This window comes from Cucurbita pepo, chromosome 19 (genome assembly GCF_057944985.1).
Source record: "Cucurbita pepo subsp. pepo isolate OVF chromosome 19, ASM5794498v1, whole genome shotgun sequence".
In the NCBI taxonomy this organism is placed as follows: Eukaryota; Viridiplantae; Streptophyta; class Magnoliopsida; order Cucurbitales; family Cucurbitaceae; genus Cucurbita; species Cucurbita pepo.
In genome coordinates, this window is record NC_141816.1 from 8,454,650 (window position 1) to 8,469,500 (window position 14,851).

At 37.3% G+C, this 14,851-nt stretch overlaps 1 protein-coding gene across 1 annotated transcript; it reads right to left on the reverse strand.

Annotated features, from left to right (window-relative positions):
• Nucleotides 1–11,603: 11,603 nt before the first annotated feature.
• Nucleotides 11,604–13,950, reverse strand: LOC147786694 (phenylalanine ammonia-lyase-like). The gene has a single exon (XM_087119964.1). The coding sequence runs from the start codon at nucleotides 13,878–13,880 to the stop codon at nucleotides 11,730–11,732; it is 2,151 nt and encodes a 716-aa protein (XP_086976090.1). The 5' UTR covers nucleotides 13,881–13,950; the 3' UTR covers nucleotides 11,604–11,729.
• Nucleotides 13,951–14,851: the final 901 nt, after the last annotated feature.

Consider the following 14,851-nt stretch of genomic DNA (forward strand, 5'->3'; position numbering starts at 1 on the left):
GTTAGGTAAAGGTCAGAAAGAGCTCCGAAGGTTGGTGGAAAGCGTAGATGGTTGAAAATGGTTTAAATAAGAAATGTTGTGAAAATTTGAATGGTCAAAGTTTGTAGGCCTTGGTGCTTGTGTTTGGTGGTTATCTTCATTCATTCATTTATGTTTTATTCATATTTAGAAGTAGTTCGTTCTCCGATTATAGATTTTTTCGGGTTGTCCTAGGTTTACCTGGTCCACTTAAGTTCAACCTAAGGTCATCGTATACAAGTCATCAAGTTCTTTTTTTTCATAGCCCTATCTAGGCCGACAATTTTCATAGTTTGTTCTTCAAATGGTAAGGAATCTTCAATTTTTCTACTAGTCCCTTTGATTATCATTAATATATATATCATAGGCACTAGGCGTAACTCAAGCATAGGTTCCAACTCATAGTTTTCATCATGCTATTATTGACATGTTCTCATCTTCTCTAGTAGGGTTTAATTATGTAACAACCCACTTTTTGTGGAACTCAAACCTGGAATGGTTACTCAAAGTTGTAGAATTTTAAACATTTGAACACATGCATGTAATTTGAAATTTAATTAAAATAGTAATGTTTATTTTTACAAAGAAAAGAGAAAAGACCACTAAGATACAACACCGTTCGGTCAAACTATTTAAAATACATGAAAGGTTGGATTTAAAGTTAAGTACAAAGAAACTCGAAACTCATGTGTGATGGGACTCTCTATAGCCAACAGTCTTGTGTGCCTTCGCCTCGACCGCCACATCAATCTCCACTTGAAAAGAAAGTTGGAGTAGCAAGGATGAGTATATAAAATATACTCAGTAAGCAGCTTGCTGGTAGTTCATATTTTGTTATCAAGTCTTATTAATCTTGTTCCTACGTTCGATATCTTATTCGCCTATTGGGATTCGTTCTCCTGTATAGGCTTCTTCCTAAGCTACACCTTAAGATTTCTCATTCTACTCTCTTGGTTCATGGTCCTATCTGGACCTCCAGCCCTCGGAATATTCTTAGGTCCCCTCGGTTTCCTAGTTAGTCGTTTCTGCTAGTCTCTCATCATCGTCATCATATCTCAAAACACTCGGGGTGCGACTTCGGTGCTCAGTGTTCATGCATTCTAAAAATCGACCAACTCTCAAGTGTACCAACGTGGACCCCTGTCACTCGTGACAGGTTCAGTAATAGAAAATTAACTGGCAAACTTCCTATAAGGCCCCACAAGATACCATCAACAGTAAAATGGTAAGTTCTATAGTTACGCGGACCCCTCACAATCGTGTCAAGTTTACGATTAGGCATTAGTTGGCGAACCCCTAATCGTCCGCAGATAACCACTAACTCATATGCATGAGCAATAAATCTCGACCAACTCTAATGTATCGACGTGGACCCTTGTCACTCGTGACAGGTTCACTAATAGAAAAATTAACTATCAAACTTCCTATAAGTCCCCACAAGATACCATCAACAATAAAATGACCAGTTCTATAGTTACGTGGACCCCTAACAATCGAGTCAGATTTACGATTAGGGATTAGTTGGCGAACCCTAATCGTCCCCGGATAACCGCTAACTCACATGCATGAGCAATAAATCTAGACCAACTCTAATGTACCGACGTAGACCCTTGTCACTTGTGATAGATTCACTAATAGAAAATTAACTGGAAAACTTTCTATAAGTCCCCACAAGGTACCATCAACAGTAAAATGGTCAGTTCTATAGTTACGTGGACCCCTGACAATCGAGTTAGGTTTACGATTAGGGATTAGTTGGCGAACCCCTAATCGTCCCCGGGCAACCGCTATTACTATAACACATGTGACAGAGGCATAACATAATGATCTAATCATAGAAAGTTAGTCATAAATCTCAGTTCATAAGATATTGCGTACGCATATCAATAAACATACATAATCACATTTCACGTGTCATCTCAAACTCATTCTATGCTCAAGCATATATAATCAAGTTCCCATAACATGCATTACATCATACCAAGGCATGCTCTCAATTTCAGTCGTATCACAACTCCACAATTCATTCTTCGATCTACGCGCACCATAACGTTTGACGTGCTCTTACATACATCAACCAACTCAATTTCATGCTCAAACTTCTAAAACATGCTTCTCATATCATACTTTCATGCATACTAGGAGCATAGCTAAATCCAAGGTTCCCGGGTGCTACTTACCTAACAAAACTTGACACTTTTTGTTCGAATCTGCGTCTCTGGAGAGTTCCAAAATTTTCCAAACCCCTCAGATAATTCCTACATTGGTGTAAAATGAGGAATACCATGAAAATGGTGCAAAGATCGGAGTTAAAGGGGGCGAATTAATCAAAAGGGCCCAACTGGCCCAATTAAGTCGGGTCGGGTCGGGTGGACCGCTACTTGGGTGGGGTCGGCTGCTCCTCGGTTTGCACACCCATGGTGGGCCAGGCAGGGCATGTGCGCTTGCATTGGCCACACGCAGGCCCGTGCTGGGCCGCGTGAGGTGCAGGCCCGCACTAGACCATGCGGGGTGTTAGGCTGCACATGACGCGAAACCTGTTGGGAAAGGGTTTCTAGCTCAATTCTTAAAGAGTTGCACAATTCCCATATTTATAGGTTTAAATCATATCTCAACTACTCTAAACCATATCTCAATTTCGAATATTTTGAATCATATCTCAACTACTTTATAAATCATATCTCAGTTTTGAATACTTTTAATCATATCTCAACACTCCCCCTTAATTCAAAGTTGCGGATGTCAAGTAATCGTCTGAATTAGCCGAACTTTTCTTTTGACAAAACCTTATTAAGTATGTCTGCTTTAACCCGTATAATGTCTGTCTCAACTTGTACACCTTTGTTTCTTTGTCTTTCTTTATGAATCCATCTAGTTGTGTTACATAGACCTCTTCTTGTAAATCTTCATCAAACTAATAAACATGCCACCGCGATAGGCTGCATGTCCCATGTAAATCTCCATAGAACTTTTCGTTTGGCAGGTTAACCATATCCCATGTTCTATTTTTTTCAATGAACTGCATCTTTTCTACCATGGCTTTCTCAATGGACTGCATCTCTTCTGCTTCTCTTTTTCAGTTGCTTCTTCATAACTCATAGGGTCTAAAACAGTAAGAGCAAATTGACATGATGCAAATATGTCAGCTAAAGATTTATACTTCTTTGGAGGTGTCTCATCCAAAAATTCTTCAAGAGAAAAGTTGTTATTTAGTGATGCTGAATATGATGAATTTGACAGATTTTGTGTTGTAGTGGAGGCACTAGGAGATGCATTGGTGTTCACCCTTGTCTTTTCATCGGGAGAAACTTCAACTATAATCTCTTTTGTATCATTATCTAATAGTTTTATCTTATCATGACTAGTTTCGACTTTCACTGTGCATTTTTCCTCAACTTGCATCTCTTTTATATTTTCAAGTTGCACCTTAATTCTTTGCGTCTTATCAAGCTCTTGAAATAAGGATTTAGTACATGTCATATGGTTAGAGCATCCACTGTCAACAAACCATAAGTCACATTTCTTTGGATTAGGTACACGCCATAAAAAGCTTTTCTTATTCTTCTTCATTTTTTGTTGCAAAATATATTTGTTGATCCTTAGCTTTTGTGTGCCCATACCTTTTGCAATGGTAATATTGTAAGACCTTCCTTGTATTACTTTATTCATTGAATTTCTTTTGTCCATCATTTCTCCATCTACCCCTATTACGCGACCACCATGGAAGCTGCGAAATCCTCCTCTTCCACGACTTCTACCTGCTAAATGAATATTTTCTTTTTCGTTGCCTTCGTTGTTGGCTATCTTCTTCACTTGTAGTGCTTTTTCTTCATTCCTTTCTGATGATCTATTGATCCTTGACTCATGATCCCGAAGAGAGCCCATCAATTCATCAATGGAGAGTATTGATAGATCCTTAGCTTCTTCTATTGCAGCCACCACAAGGTCAAACTTTGGAGTTAAGTTTCTCAACACCTTTGCAACAATTGTTTCTTCTTGAAATTTTCTCTACATAGGTACGCATTTGACTGACTATTGTCATTGCTCTTGACAAAAAGTCAGCAATTGATTCGCCATTCGTCATGAGGAGAGTTTCAAAATCACGTCTTAGAGATTACAATTTCACTATTATGACCTTTAAATCTCCCTAAAACTCTTTTGGTAGAATTGACCATGCTTGCTTTGATGTGATTGCTGCTGCAATTCGAAAAAATAGTCTAATGAATTGCTTGCTGAATAATGAACAAAGCGTTGACATCATTTTTTTTTTCTAGTCTCTCCTTTTCTTCTAGGGTTATAATACATCAACGAACTCGTGCTCCACCAAGTCCCATAGCTCCTTCGATCTGAGGAAGGTCTTCATCTTGATGCTCCACCACTCATATTTCTCACCATTAAAAATTGGTAAAACTCGTGTAAAGGAAGAAAAATCAACTACTGCCATTTTTGTTTTGTGAAAAAATATAATCCCTCACTCTAGTGTTGATAAGTAATTGGTTCTTATACCAAATGAATAGATAGCTCTATTATTGTTTTCTCACTCAATTATAAAAGAGTTACCCAATTCCAATATTTATAGACTTATACAAAAATAGTAAATTATGGAAATCAACATAAATTCAAATCTACGGACAATTTCCTAAAATCTTAATACTGTGAATACTTCCAATCATATCTCAACTACTTAAATCATATCTCAGTTTTGAATACTTTGAATCATATCTCAATTACTTTGAATTATATCTCAACGAAACCCTCATTTTTTTCCCGACCCCTTTCTCTTCCACTCACCTCTGCATGCTTGCCGTCACCTCTCCCTCTGATTCGTTTCCGACGCGCACAATCCTCAAATCTCGTAGATCCAAATTGATATCTCGAATCTCCGTTTCCTTCCACCCCTTTCGACTCTTTGTCTCCACTAACCTCAAGCTTCAAGCTTCGGCAGTAGGAACCCTCAAACTTTTCCCCTAATCGATCAGAGGACGCTTGTGGGTCTCAATCGCGAAGTTCCTGGCCGAAGTAGACTCGCAACGAGTTCTTCCAATGGTTGGTCTCCAAGTGTTCGTGAGCTCCTCCTCCATTTTCGAAGTCTCTCAAACCCTCTTCTTCTGCTCTCAAAAAACCCTCGAAAATGGGCTACTCGACTGTCTTTTGTTGCCTGCGGTTTTCGGCGTTAGTCCCACCGGCCACACTTTTTCTTTTTCTTTTTTTATTTTATTTTATTATTATTATTATTATTAATTATTTTGGTGGTTATGTAGAATTTCTTGATTCCACATTTACCAAATAAAAAAGCAATATATGTGGAGGTGAAGAATGATTGGAAGCCCCATGTTTGAACACACAATAAGCTTAATAAATCCATCCCATAAAATATTATAAATTGGAAGTAAAGTAGATGGCGGCTTTAAAGAATAAATTTCATCGCCAAATCTATCTGGACCCTATAGTCTCGTACACTTCTACGGTTATATCTATGCCTCATTTGAAAATGATTAAAGTAGCATAGGACTCAATGCGTTATTAAGTCTTATTCCATTTATTCGTTTGTTCATTTTGTGTCTTATTCATATTTAGAAGTTTGTTCTTCAGTTATATATTTTTTCGGATTGTCCTAAGTTTATTTGGTCCACTTAAAGTCAACTTAGGGTCATGGTATACCAGTCATGAAGTTCTTTTTTTTCATAGCCCTATCTAAGTCGACAATTTCCATAGTTTGTTCTTTGAATTTTAAGGTATCTTGTTTAGTTGTTCTATTGGTCCCTTTCATTATCAATAACATATATATTATAGGCACTCAAAGCTGCCTAGCGCAACCCTATCATAGGTTCCAACTCACAGTTCTCATCATGCTATTAGACATGTTCTCATATTGTCTAATAGGGTTTAATTAACATCTCTCTAATAGGCTCCATAACCAAACATCATAAGGGGGAGAAACCCTCCATCCCACCAAAGCTTATCTATATATGTGATTCTTTATTCTCATCCAAACAAATTTTCAATTCGGGAGTGGTTGGAGATTTCCTAACTGCAACCACATGCCGCTCATAAAGTTCTCCGAAGCTTCATGAATTTTAGGGCTCAAAGCCTAATTTTACCAACTCATAACGGTATTACTATGGATCATTGCTAAACGGAGTAAGCTCACTAATAAAAAATTAACTGGAAAACCTCTAATTCAACTTACATAATACAAATCAATCATAGCCAGTTCTAAAATATTATCAAACCCTCGACAATCAACTTAAGTTCACGATTAGGGGTTAGTTGGCGAACGCGTAATCATCCACGTATAATAATATAATCATAACAATCATGAATATATCATAAAAAGGACATAGTATAATATTTTAAATAGGAATACCTAGTCATGCTTTTAGTTCAATTTTAGGTTTGTTTCATCATTTTCTTAAAAACCAAGCATGCATCAAGACAACATGATCTTTCATCGATCAAACAGCTCATTTCTATTCTAAACTTTTACATCATGTTTCTTATAATATACTCCAATATATACTATAAGTTCATCTAAATCCATTATTTTGAGGTGCTACTTATTTGATTCAATCCACCCTTTAATAGTCGGATTAGGATCTTAAAGACCCAAAATTTTCCAAAACAAGGCTCCATTTCAACCAAACATCACAATCTAATTATAAAATAACTTTACTAAAATCTTTAAAGTACCATGAAATTATATGTCGGGATTAGATTATGACGGGTTGTCTCATGACCTCCACAACCATTATTGTAAACCACTATGAATGTCTTTACCAGAAAGTTAAAGAAATTTAAAATACTCAAATAATAACTCTAGGGGTCCGAAAATACAAACATTACTTAAAACTGAACTTGAGCTTCACTTATTTTTCTTGAGAAAATTGGATGTGCATCATTCTTTTTCTCCTAAGCTTGACTAGAGGTTGTTTACGCTTACACAACCGAAGCTAAAAGAAAAGAAGTGAAAGCATAAAAGAAATTTGTGGCGGTAAAAGTAACCTAAGACGGTAATGACCTTATACATGCACGAGCTTCCACAAATTCAAATAGTAATTGTGTGATATACGAGGCAACATAAAAATATTTCTGGCACAAATCATTTTCATAACACATATGACAAGAATCCATATCATTAATCATTTGTCAATCATAAATATTTGTCTGGCTCGTGCTATTAGAGACCATTTATCTAAGTAACATATGACCATTGATGGTTCATTACCATTCATCTAAAAAATTCTTGATTATTTCGGTATAATTCAATCATCCAACTTAGCCTTACCCAACAAAATATAATTCTACATTTAGTTTATAATGACATGAATTATCATAATTCTCATTTATTTTGGTTATTAAATCTCATTTAGTTTATAACTATTAATATTTTTTGTTATTTTAGTTATTAACTCTCATTTACTTCATAACCATTTTGATTAATATTTACTGGACTAACCACTTTGATTAATATTTACTTTTATGAGAATTAGTGTTATAGCATATCATTATTTTAGTTATTAAATCTTATTTATTTTTTATTTGGTTCACATATTTACACAAACTTCTTTAAAATCCTCCATTTTTATTTTATTTTTCAAAATAATGGTAAAATTTAGTCTAAACTTAAAAATTGAAGGTAGGGATGTACATGGTTCGAATGCGGTTGGGTTGAGAGATTTTTTTTTACCCAACCCAATCCTGTAGGTGCGTGGTGCGACTGATCTTGCTTCCATTTCTGCTACAACAATAAGGTATCATAGCATTTTTTGTTGTGTCATTTCGCTACAAAAATTGAGTATCAGAACATTTTGGTTGTGGTATTACGACGCACAATAGATGGTATTAGAACACTGAAAGTTATGATATTTCGTTACACACCTTAAATTGAATCAAAATTGAAGAAGAAAAACAAACATGTACGTATTAAAGTTTGAGTAAAAATTGATATAGCATAAAAAATTTAACAGTAAAAACTTGATTTTTCATTTTCTTTTTTTATGAAAAAACATTTTAAAAATAGTAACCAGAATTTGTCAAAGAATTTTATTATTTATAATCAAATAAATTAGAAGGACATGAAATTAGTAATAAATGAAAATGGAAGGAACAATATATAGAAAGATACCTATGTTTAGAAATATTTGCCTTCAATAAAATACCATATCATATTTGATATTTTATTGAAGGCAAATATTTCTAAACACCCCCGCAAGCTGAGCATCAGATTTGAACGAACGTGAAGTTTGGATTTGAAAAATTCAAAGAGAGGTCGAGAAACACTTTTCATGAATATGTCAACAACCTGATTTGGAGGAGGTGTAGAGAAACATTTTCTTGTCCATTGAAAACTGCAGAGAGATTGCCGCTCAGTGGCGATGCTGCCTTGGCTTCGACGAGAATGTCTAACCCATGAAGAGGGATCGTCGCTCAGCGACGATATTGCCTTGGCTCTGGTGAGAATATGTCTAACCCAAGAAGTAGAAGAGGAAACCTAGAGCAAGGGATAAGGACAATGTTGAAGTCGGAAGAGTCGCCACAGTGGGCGAAGAAGCCAATTTTGGTGAAAAGGGAGGCGGCAACTTGGTTGGCGAAGAGGCCAGTGCGGAGCCTAGATTCCAAAGGTAAATCTCTACAAAAGGTCGATAGGTTTAGGTTAGGGTTTCTATGAAGGATGAAAGGAAGATTGAGAAGAAAATGGAAGAGACTATGTTGGTGGAGGGAAAATTGATTGTGTTGGAAATGGTAAGGTTGTATGTATATAGTTGTTGGTGACAACAGAGAAATTTTGTAGAATTCTTTGAGAGGATCCTCATTACCATTCATTATCCTAAAGTCATGCATCTATTTAATTAGGAACTAATGAACCTACGTGTATTTATTCATTCATGTACTTGTACGTGTATTTATTCATTCATGTACTTATACATGTATCTATACATATACAAGTGACCCTTCAACACATGTATCTATTCATACATGTATCTACTAGTGACCCTTCAACACCCTCCCTTAAACTGAATTATGCAAAAATCTGCAAAAATCAGTTTAGGACTTCACTTCATTTCCTTGAACTACATCTTGGATTCTGCACATCCTCATCTTTCTTCTAAGCTTCTCGAACAATGGTTGTTTCAAGGGCTTTGTGAATAGGTTTGCGATTTGTTCATCACTTCGGCAAAAATTGAGTTCAATAATGCCTTCTTTACACAAATCACGCAAGAAATGAAATCGAACATCGATGTGCTTACTCCTTCCATGCAACACAAGATTTTTAGACAACTTAATAGTTGACATATTATCACAATATATAACCATCGTACCTGGTTGCTTCTGATTATTAATTTCAAGCATTTTTCTTAACCAAATTGCTTGGCACGAGCATGCTGCTGCTGCCACAAATTCTGCTTCTGTAGTTGAGAGTGTTAAAATAGGTTGCTTCTTTGAAGACCAGCAAATAGCTCCTGAACTCATCATGAAAATACTTCTTGAGATACTTTTACGATCATCTATATCACCTGCATAGTCGCTATTTGTATAACTAACCATCTTCGAATCATCTCCTTTCTTGTAGAATACCCCCAAATCAAAAGTTCCTCTCACACAACGAAGTATCCTTCTTGCTTAATTGAGATGTTTTTCCGTTGGTTGCTCCATGTAGCGACTTCTCATACTAACTACATACATGATGATGTTTGATCTTCTTCTTCTACTGGTTCTTCTTGTTGAGCTTGTGATGAGCTCTCTCCATGCTCATAGTGAGGCTGAATAGGGACTTTGTTTTTCTTCAAGATCTACAGGAATTTGCTGATTCACAGTGATCATTTCTTTCCATGTCCAAGTCTTCTTTCGTCAAAGATTACATCACGACTCACCACCACCTTTTTTGTCAAAAGATCATAGAGCTTGTACGCCTTAGAAGTCTCGCTTACTCCAAGGAGCACACACTTCAAACTCTTGTCCTCAAGTTTCTTCCTTTTCTCATAAGGAACGTGTGCATATGCTATGCACCGAAAGATTCTAAAGTGGTCTACCGCAGGCTTTCTTTCGCTCCATGTTTTTTGTGGAGTCATATCTCTAACAGAGAAAGTGGCTTCGATTGAAAATGTTAACAGACCACACAACAACTTCTGGCCAGAATTCCTTCGAAACTTCTCCTTTATTTAATAAACTTCGAACCATGTTGAGAATGGTCCTATTCTTCCTTTCGGCCACACAATTTTGTTGTGGTGTATATGTTGCTGTCAACTGTCTCCTTATGCCCTTCTCTTCACACAATTTTGTAAACTCGTTCGAGCAAAACTCTCGACCTCTGTCAGTTCTTAAAGCCTTCACTCTTCTTCCAATTTCAGTCTTCATAGTAGCATAAAATTTCTTGAAGCAATCAAAGGCTTCTTATTTGGCATGCAAGAAGTAAATCCATGTTTTTCTACTAAAACCATCCATGAGAGTCATGAAATATTTCTTGTTACCATTTGATGGTGGAGAGATCGGACCACATATGTCTGAATGAATCAACTCCAAAATTGCTTGAGCTCTTCTTGATTTTCTGGATGGAAAAGAATTTCATGCTTTGCTACTACACAACTCTCGCAAATTTCTATTGGAGAAGTGATGTCTGGCAACCCAGTCACCATCTTCTTTGAAGACGTCTTTAATCCTTTAAAGTGTAGATGATCATACCTAAAATGCCAAAGTCAGTTGGTATCTTCTTTCTTCACCATCAAACTTCTGGCAACGATATTTAATGTCAACGGATATAGACGGTTGGTGGTCATCTTCATCTTAGCAATCGATCCTCTTTTGGACTCATAAATCTCAATTTTGTTATTTTGGAATGTGATCACATACCCCTTTTCTTGTAACTGACCGATACTAAGTAAGTTTGCCTTCAAATGAGGAAGGTAGAATACATTAGAAATTGACTCTACAAAGCCATTTCTAGTTTTGATATCTACGGTTCCTTTCCCCATCACTTGGATAGTTGAATTGTTGCCAAGACAAACCGCAGTATGAAAATTTTCATCCAGAGTTGAGAAGAATTCCTTACAACCTGTCATATGGTTGCTGCATCCAGAGTCTACGACACATACACCTTGATCTGCAACTTTCATAGCATGGAATGATATTAACAATGTTTCTTCTTCTCTTTTCTCCACAAAATTGGGTTGATCTCTTTTCTCCTTGATCTGCAACTTTCATAGCATGTGGCAGCCATGGAGACTGCCCCTGTGTTGTCAAAGCCCGCAAGAGTGGTGGAGAAGAAGGGAAGTAGGGGATTCAAAAGACATTGAAAATAAGGGATCGGGGTTGCTAAACCGAAAGGACTCTGATACCATGAGAATGTTTATTAAATTAAAGATATTTAGTACTAAATTCTAGTATACCATACATATCATATTTGAAATTTTGTTATACGCAAATATCTAGATATTTGCCTTTATGTCTTTCCATTCATTACTCTTTTCATATCTTTTTAATTTATTTTATTATAAATAAGAAAACTTTTACACCATTTACAGGCGGTGTATTATGCAAACCATCTCACTTTTTTCATGAAAAAACTTTTTAAAAATAGTAACCGAACATGGAAGAATTTATCAAAGAATTTTATTCCTTTGTTCTTTTTGGCAAAAGGAAATATGACAGGAGGGAGAAAAAAAAATAGTAAAGTACAAATTCATCCTATAAATATCTTCATCAACGTTGAATCCTTAGCAGATGGGAATTGGAGCACCGTTCCACTCTTTCAAGCACTCTAAGATAGAGTCGATCATCTTCCCTTCACACAGAGCTGTGAACACCTTCTCGCACTCTTCTCCTGGAGATATCACTTTTTCTCCTGTAAGAAGATTCGTTCCCAATTCTTCTCTCACAAACCTATACAATGGATAAGATCTGCAGTCCTTTATCTGATTCTCAATTTTAGAATTTCCACTCTCGTACCACAACCTTGCATTTTCAACTTCTTTTGGTAACACTGCCTTTAGTTCCTCCTCGAAAGCACCAATCTTTTGGAAGATTGAAGTGTCTGCATCCTTTTCACAATCACCATTGCCAAGTGCGTGCTCAACTAGGACTTGCCTCAACTTTTGGCTCAATGGGTAAGTGGCACTGCATGGATCATCGATATAAGCGAAGGTGTGCTCTCTGTCCACAACTTTTAGAAGATCTTTCTCACAAAACCTTGATGGGTGAAGTGCTCCATTAGAGGATGTTGTCAACACTTTCTTGGCTGTTTGGCTAACACAGTTTTTTACAGTGTTCTTCAAGTTTTCTTCCAAATGCCTCAAGTCGATTGCTTGGCAGAGGGCAACCAAAAAGGTTGATGACATGAGTTTTAAAATATCAAGGGCTTCGGCTGTTTTCCTTGAAGAGATTAAACCAAGAGAGTTAACATCTTGGTTGTGTTGCTCAGCACTCTGGACGTGACTTGTCACTGGATTTGCAAGATATTGAAGCTCAGAGCAATAGGAAGCCATCGCAATCTCAGCACCTTTAAATCCATAATCTAAACTTGGGTTTCTGCTTGCAGAGAGGTTTGAAGGTAATCCATTGTTGTAAAAATCATTGACAAGCTCTGAAAATTGAGCAAACATGAGCTTTCCAATTGAAGCAACGGCCAAACGAGTGTTGTCCATTGAGACTCCAATGGGGGTTCCTTGGAAGTTGCCTCCATGGATTGCCTTGTTCCTTGAAACATCTATCAAAGGGTTGTCGTTGACTGAATTAATCTCTCGCTCGATAGACTTTGTTGAGAATCGAATGACTTCAATCAATGGACCAAGCCATTGAGGAGAAGTTCTAAGAGCATAACGATCTTGCTTTGGCTTTTGAAGAGGATCGGTTTCATGCAATTTCTTTGCAGCTTTCATGTAAGAGCTTCCATCCAAGATGTGTTCCATAATTGCAGCAGCCTCGATCTGACCAGGATGATGCTTCAATTTGTGTGTCAAATGATCGGTGAATTCTGGCTTTCCTTGCATAACTTCAGCAAAAATGGCTGACAAAATCTCAGACAAAACAGCCAAAATATTGGCCTCAAACAGAACAATCGAAGCCATCCCAGAACCAACAGCAGTGCCATTGACAAGAGCAAGACCTTCTTTAGGCTGCAACTCAAAGAACCCAGAAGGGATGTCAGCTTGTTGAAAAGCCTCCTTTGCATCAAGGCTTTCTCCATTTGGTCCAACCGCCTTAGAGTTTGGTCGGCCAGTGAGCAATCCAGCAATATAAGAAAGTGGAACAAGATCACCAGAAGCAGTAATGGTTCCACGAAGAGGCAAGCAGGGAGTGATGTTATGGTTCAAGAGTTTGGTTATGGCTTCCAAAATCTCAAATCTAATACCCGAATAGCCTTGAAGAAGAGTGTTGATTCTCACCAACATAGCCGCCCTGGTAGCAGAGTGGGGCAGAGTATGGGTGGACTCAGCTCCACTTCCAAAGATCCCAGCATTCAAGAATCGAATCAGCTCCTTCTGAAGAGCTCCACCTTGATTGGTCCTTCTATGAGAGGTAGCACCAAAGCCAGTAGTAACACCGTAACTATCAGTGCCTTTGTTCATGCTCTCCATAACCCAATCACTGCTAGCTTTAACGCCAGCTCTAGCAGACTCAGCCAACTCGACTATCACATCATTATCAGGAGTGGCAATGGCAGCCACTTGAGAAATGGTGAGAGTCTCACCACCAAGCTTGACAAGGGGCCTCCGGTACTCCTCCACCATGCGCTTTACCTCGTCGAGATGGCTTCCCTTGAGAGCGTCGGCAGCCACACCCCAGTTAAGTGGATCGTTGTGGCTAATGCAGAAGGTCTCCACCGAACCATTCTGGGCGGCAAGTTGTTGGAAGGGAGCGGGGGCCATTTGTATAGGAAAATGAAAGATGAAGAGTAGAGAGTGTTAGAGAGGAAGTAAGAATGTGAGTTGGGATTGGATTTGAATTGATTTCTGAGTTGTGGAGAATGATGGGGGAAAATGGTTATATAGAGAAAGCTTTGTGCAACAACCGCGCAACGGGGGCTGCGTTAGGTAAAGGTAAGAAAGAGGCGAGCGAGAAATGAAAAGAGCTCCGAAGGTTGGTGGAAAGCGTCGGTGGTTGAAAATGGTTGACATAAGAAATGTAGGGAAAATTTGAATGGTCAAAGTTTGTAGGCCTTGGTGCTTGTGTTTGGTTGTTGTGTATGGATTTCTTGACTCTTACTCATTATTAATTCATTTTGCTATGCATAATAGTTTCTTCCCCTTCTTTCTTTTTTTAAATTATTATTATTATTATTATTATTTTGTATCTTCATGGTCAAATGTATGGCTAAAGTCTAAGTATTTCATTTTTTTAAATATTGAACTATTCTGACATGGAGATTAAATTATCATAGTAATTAATGTCTTGTTTGAAAGTTATAGTGAAATTCATATGAGAGTGCGAGGCAACGCAACTAAAATGCTCGTTCTCCTTGTTTTGAGCAGCTTATGCACGCTCTCGTCTTGACTGTTCGATCTAGGTCTCATTTTAAATGATTAAAGTGTCTTAGACATATATAAAAATACTTAGCAAGTAGCTTGCTCGTAGTTTCTTAGCTCACTCTGGAGTCTTATCTCATTGATTTGTTCATTCATTCGATGTCACATTTATATTTAGAAGATCATTCCTAAGTTATAGATTTTACTCAGCTTTTCCCTATGTTTACTTAGTTCACCTAAGCTCAATGTAAGGTCATGTTGTGTAACTCATAAATTCTCTTTTTTTTTCTTCCATTATGGGTTGACAGTTCTCTTAACTCATTCTTGGAGTTTTTAAGATATCTTGTTTAGTCATTCTACTAGTCCCTCTAATT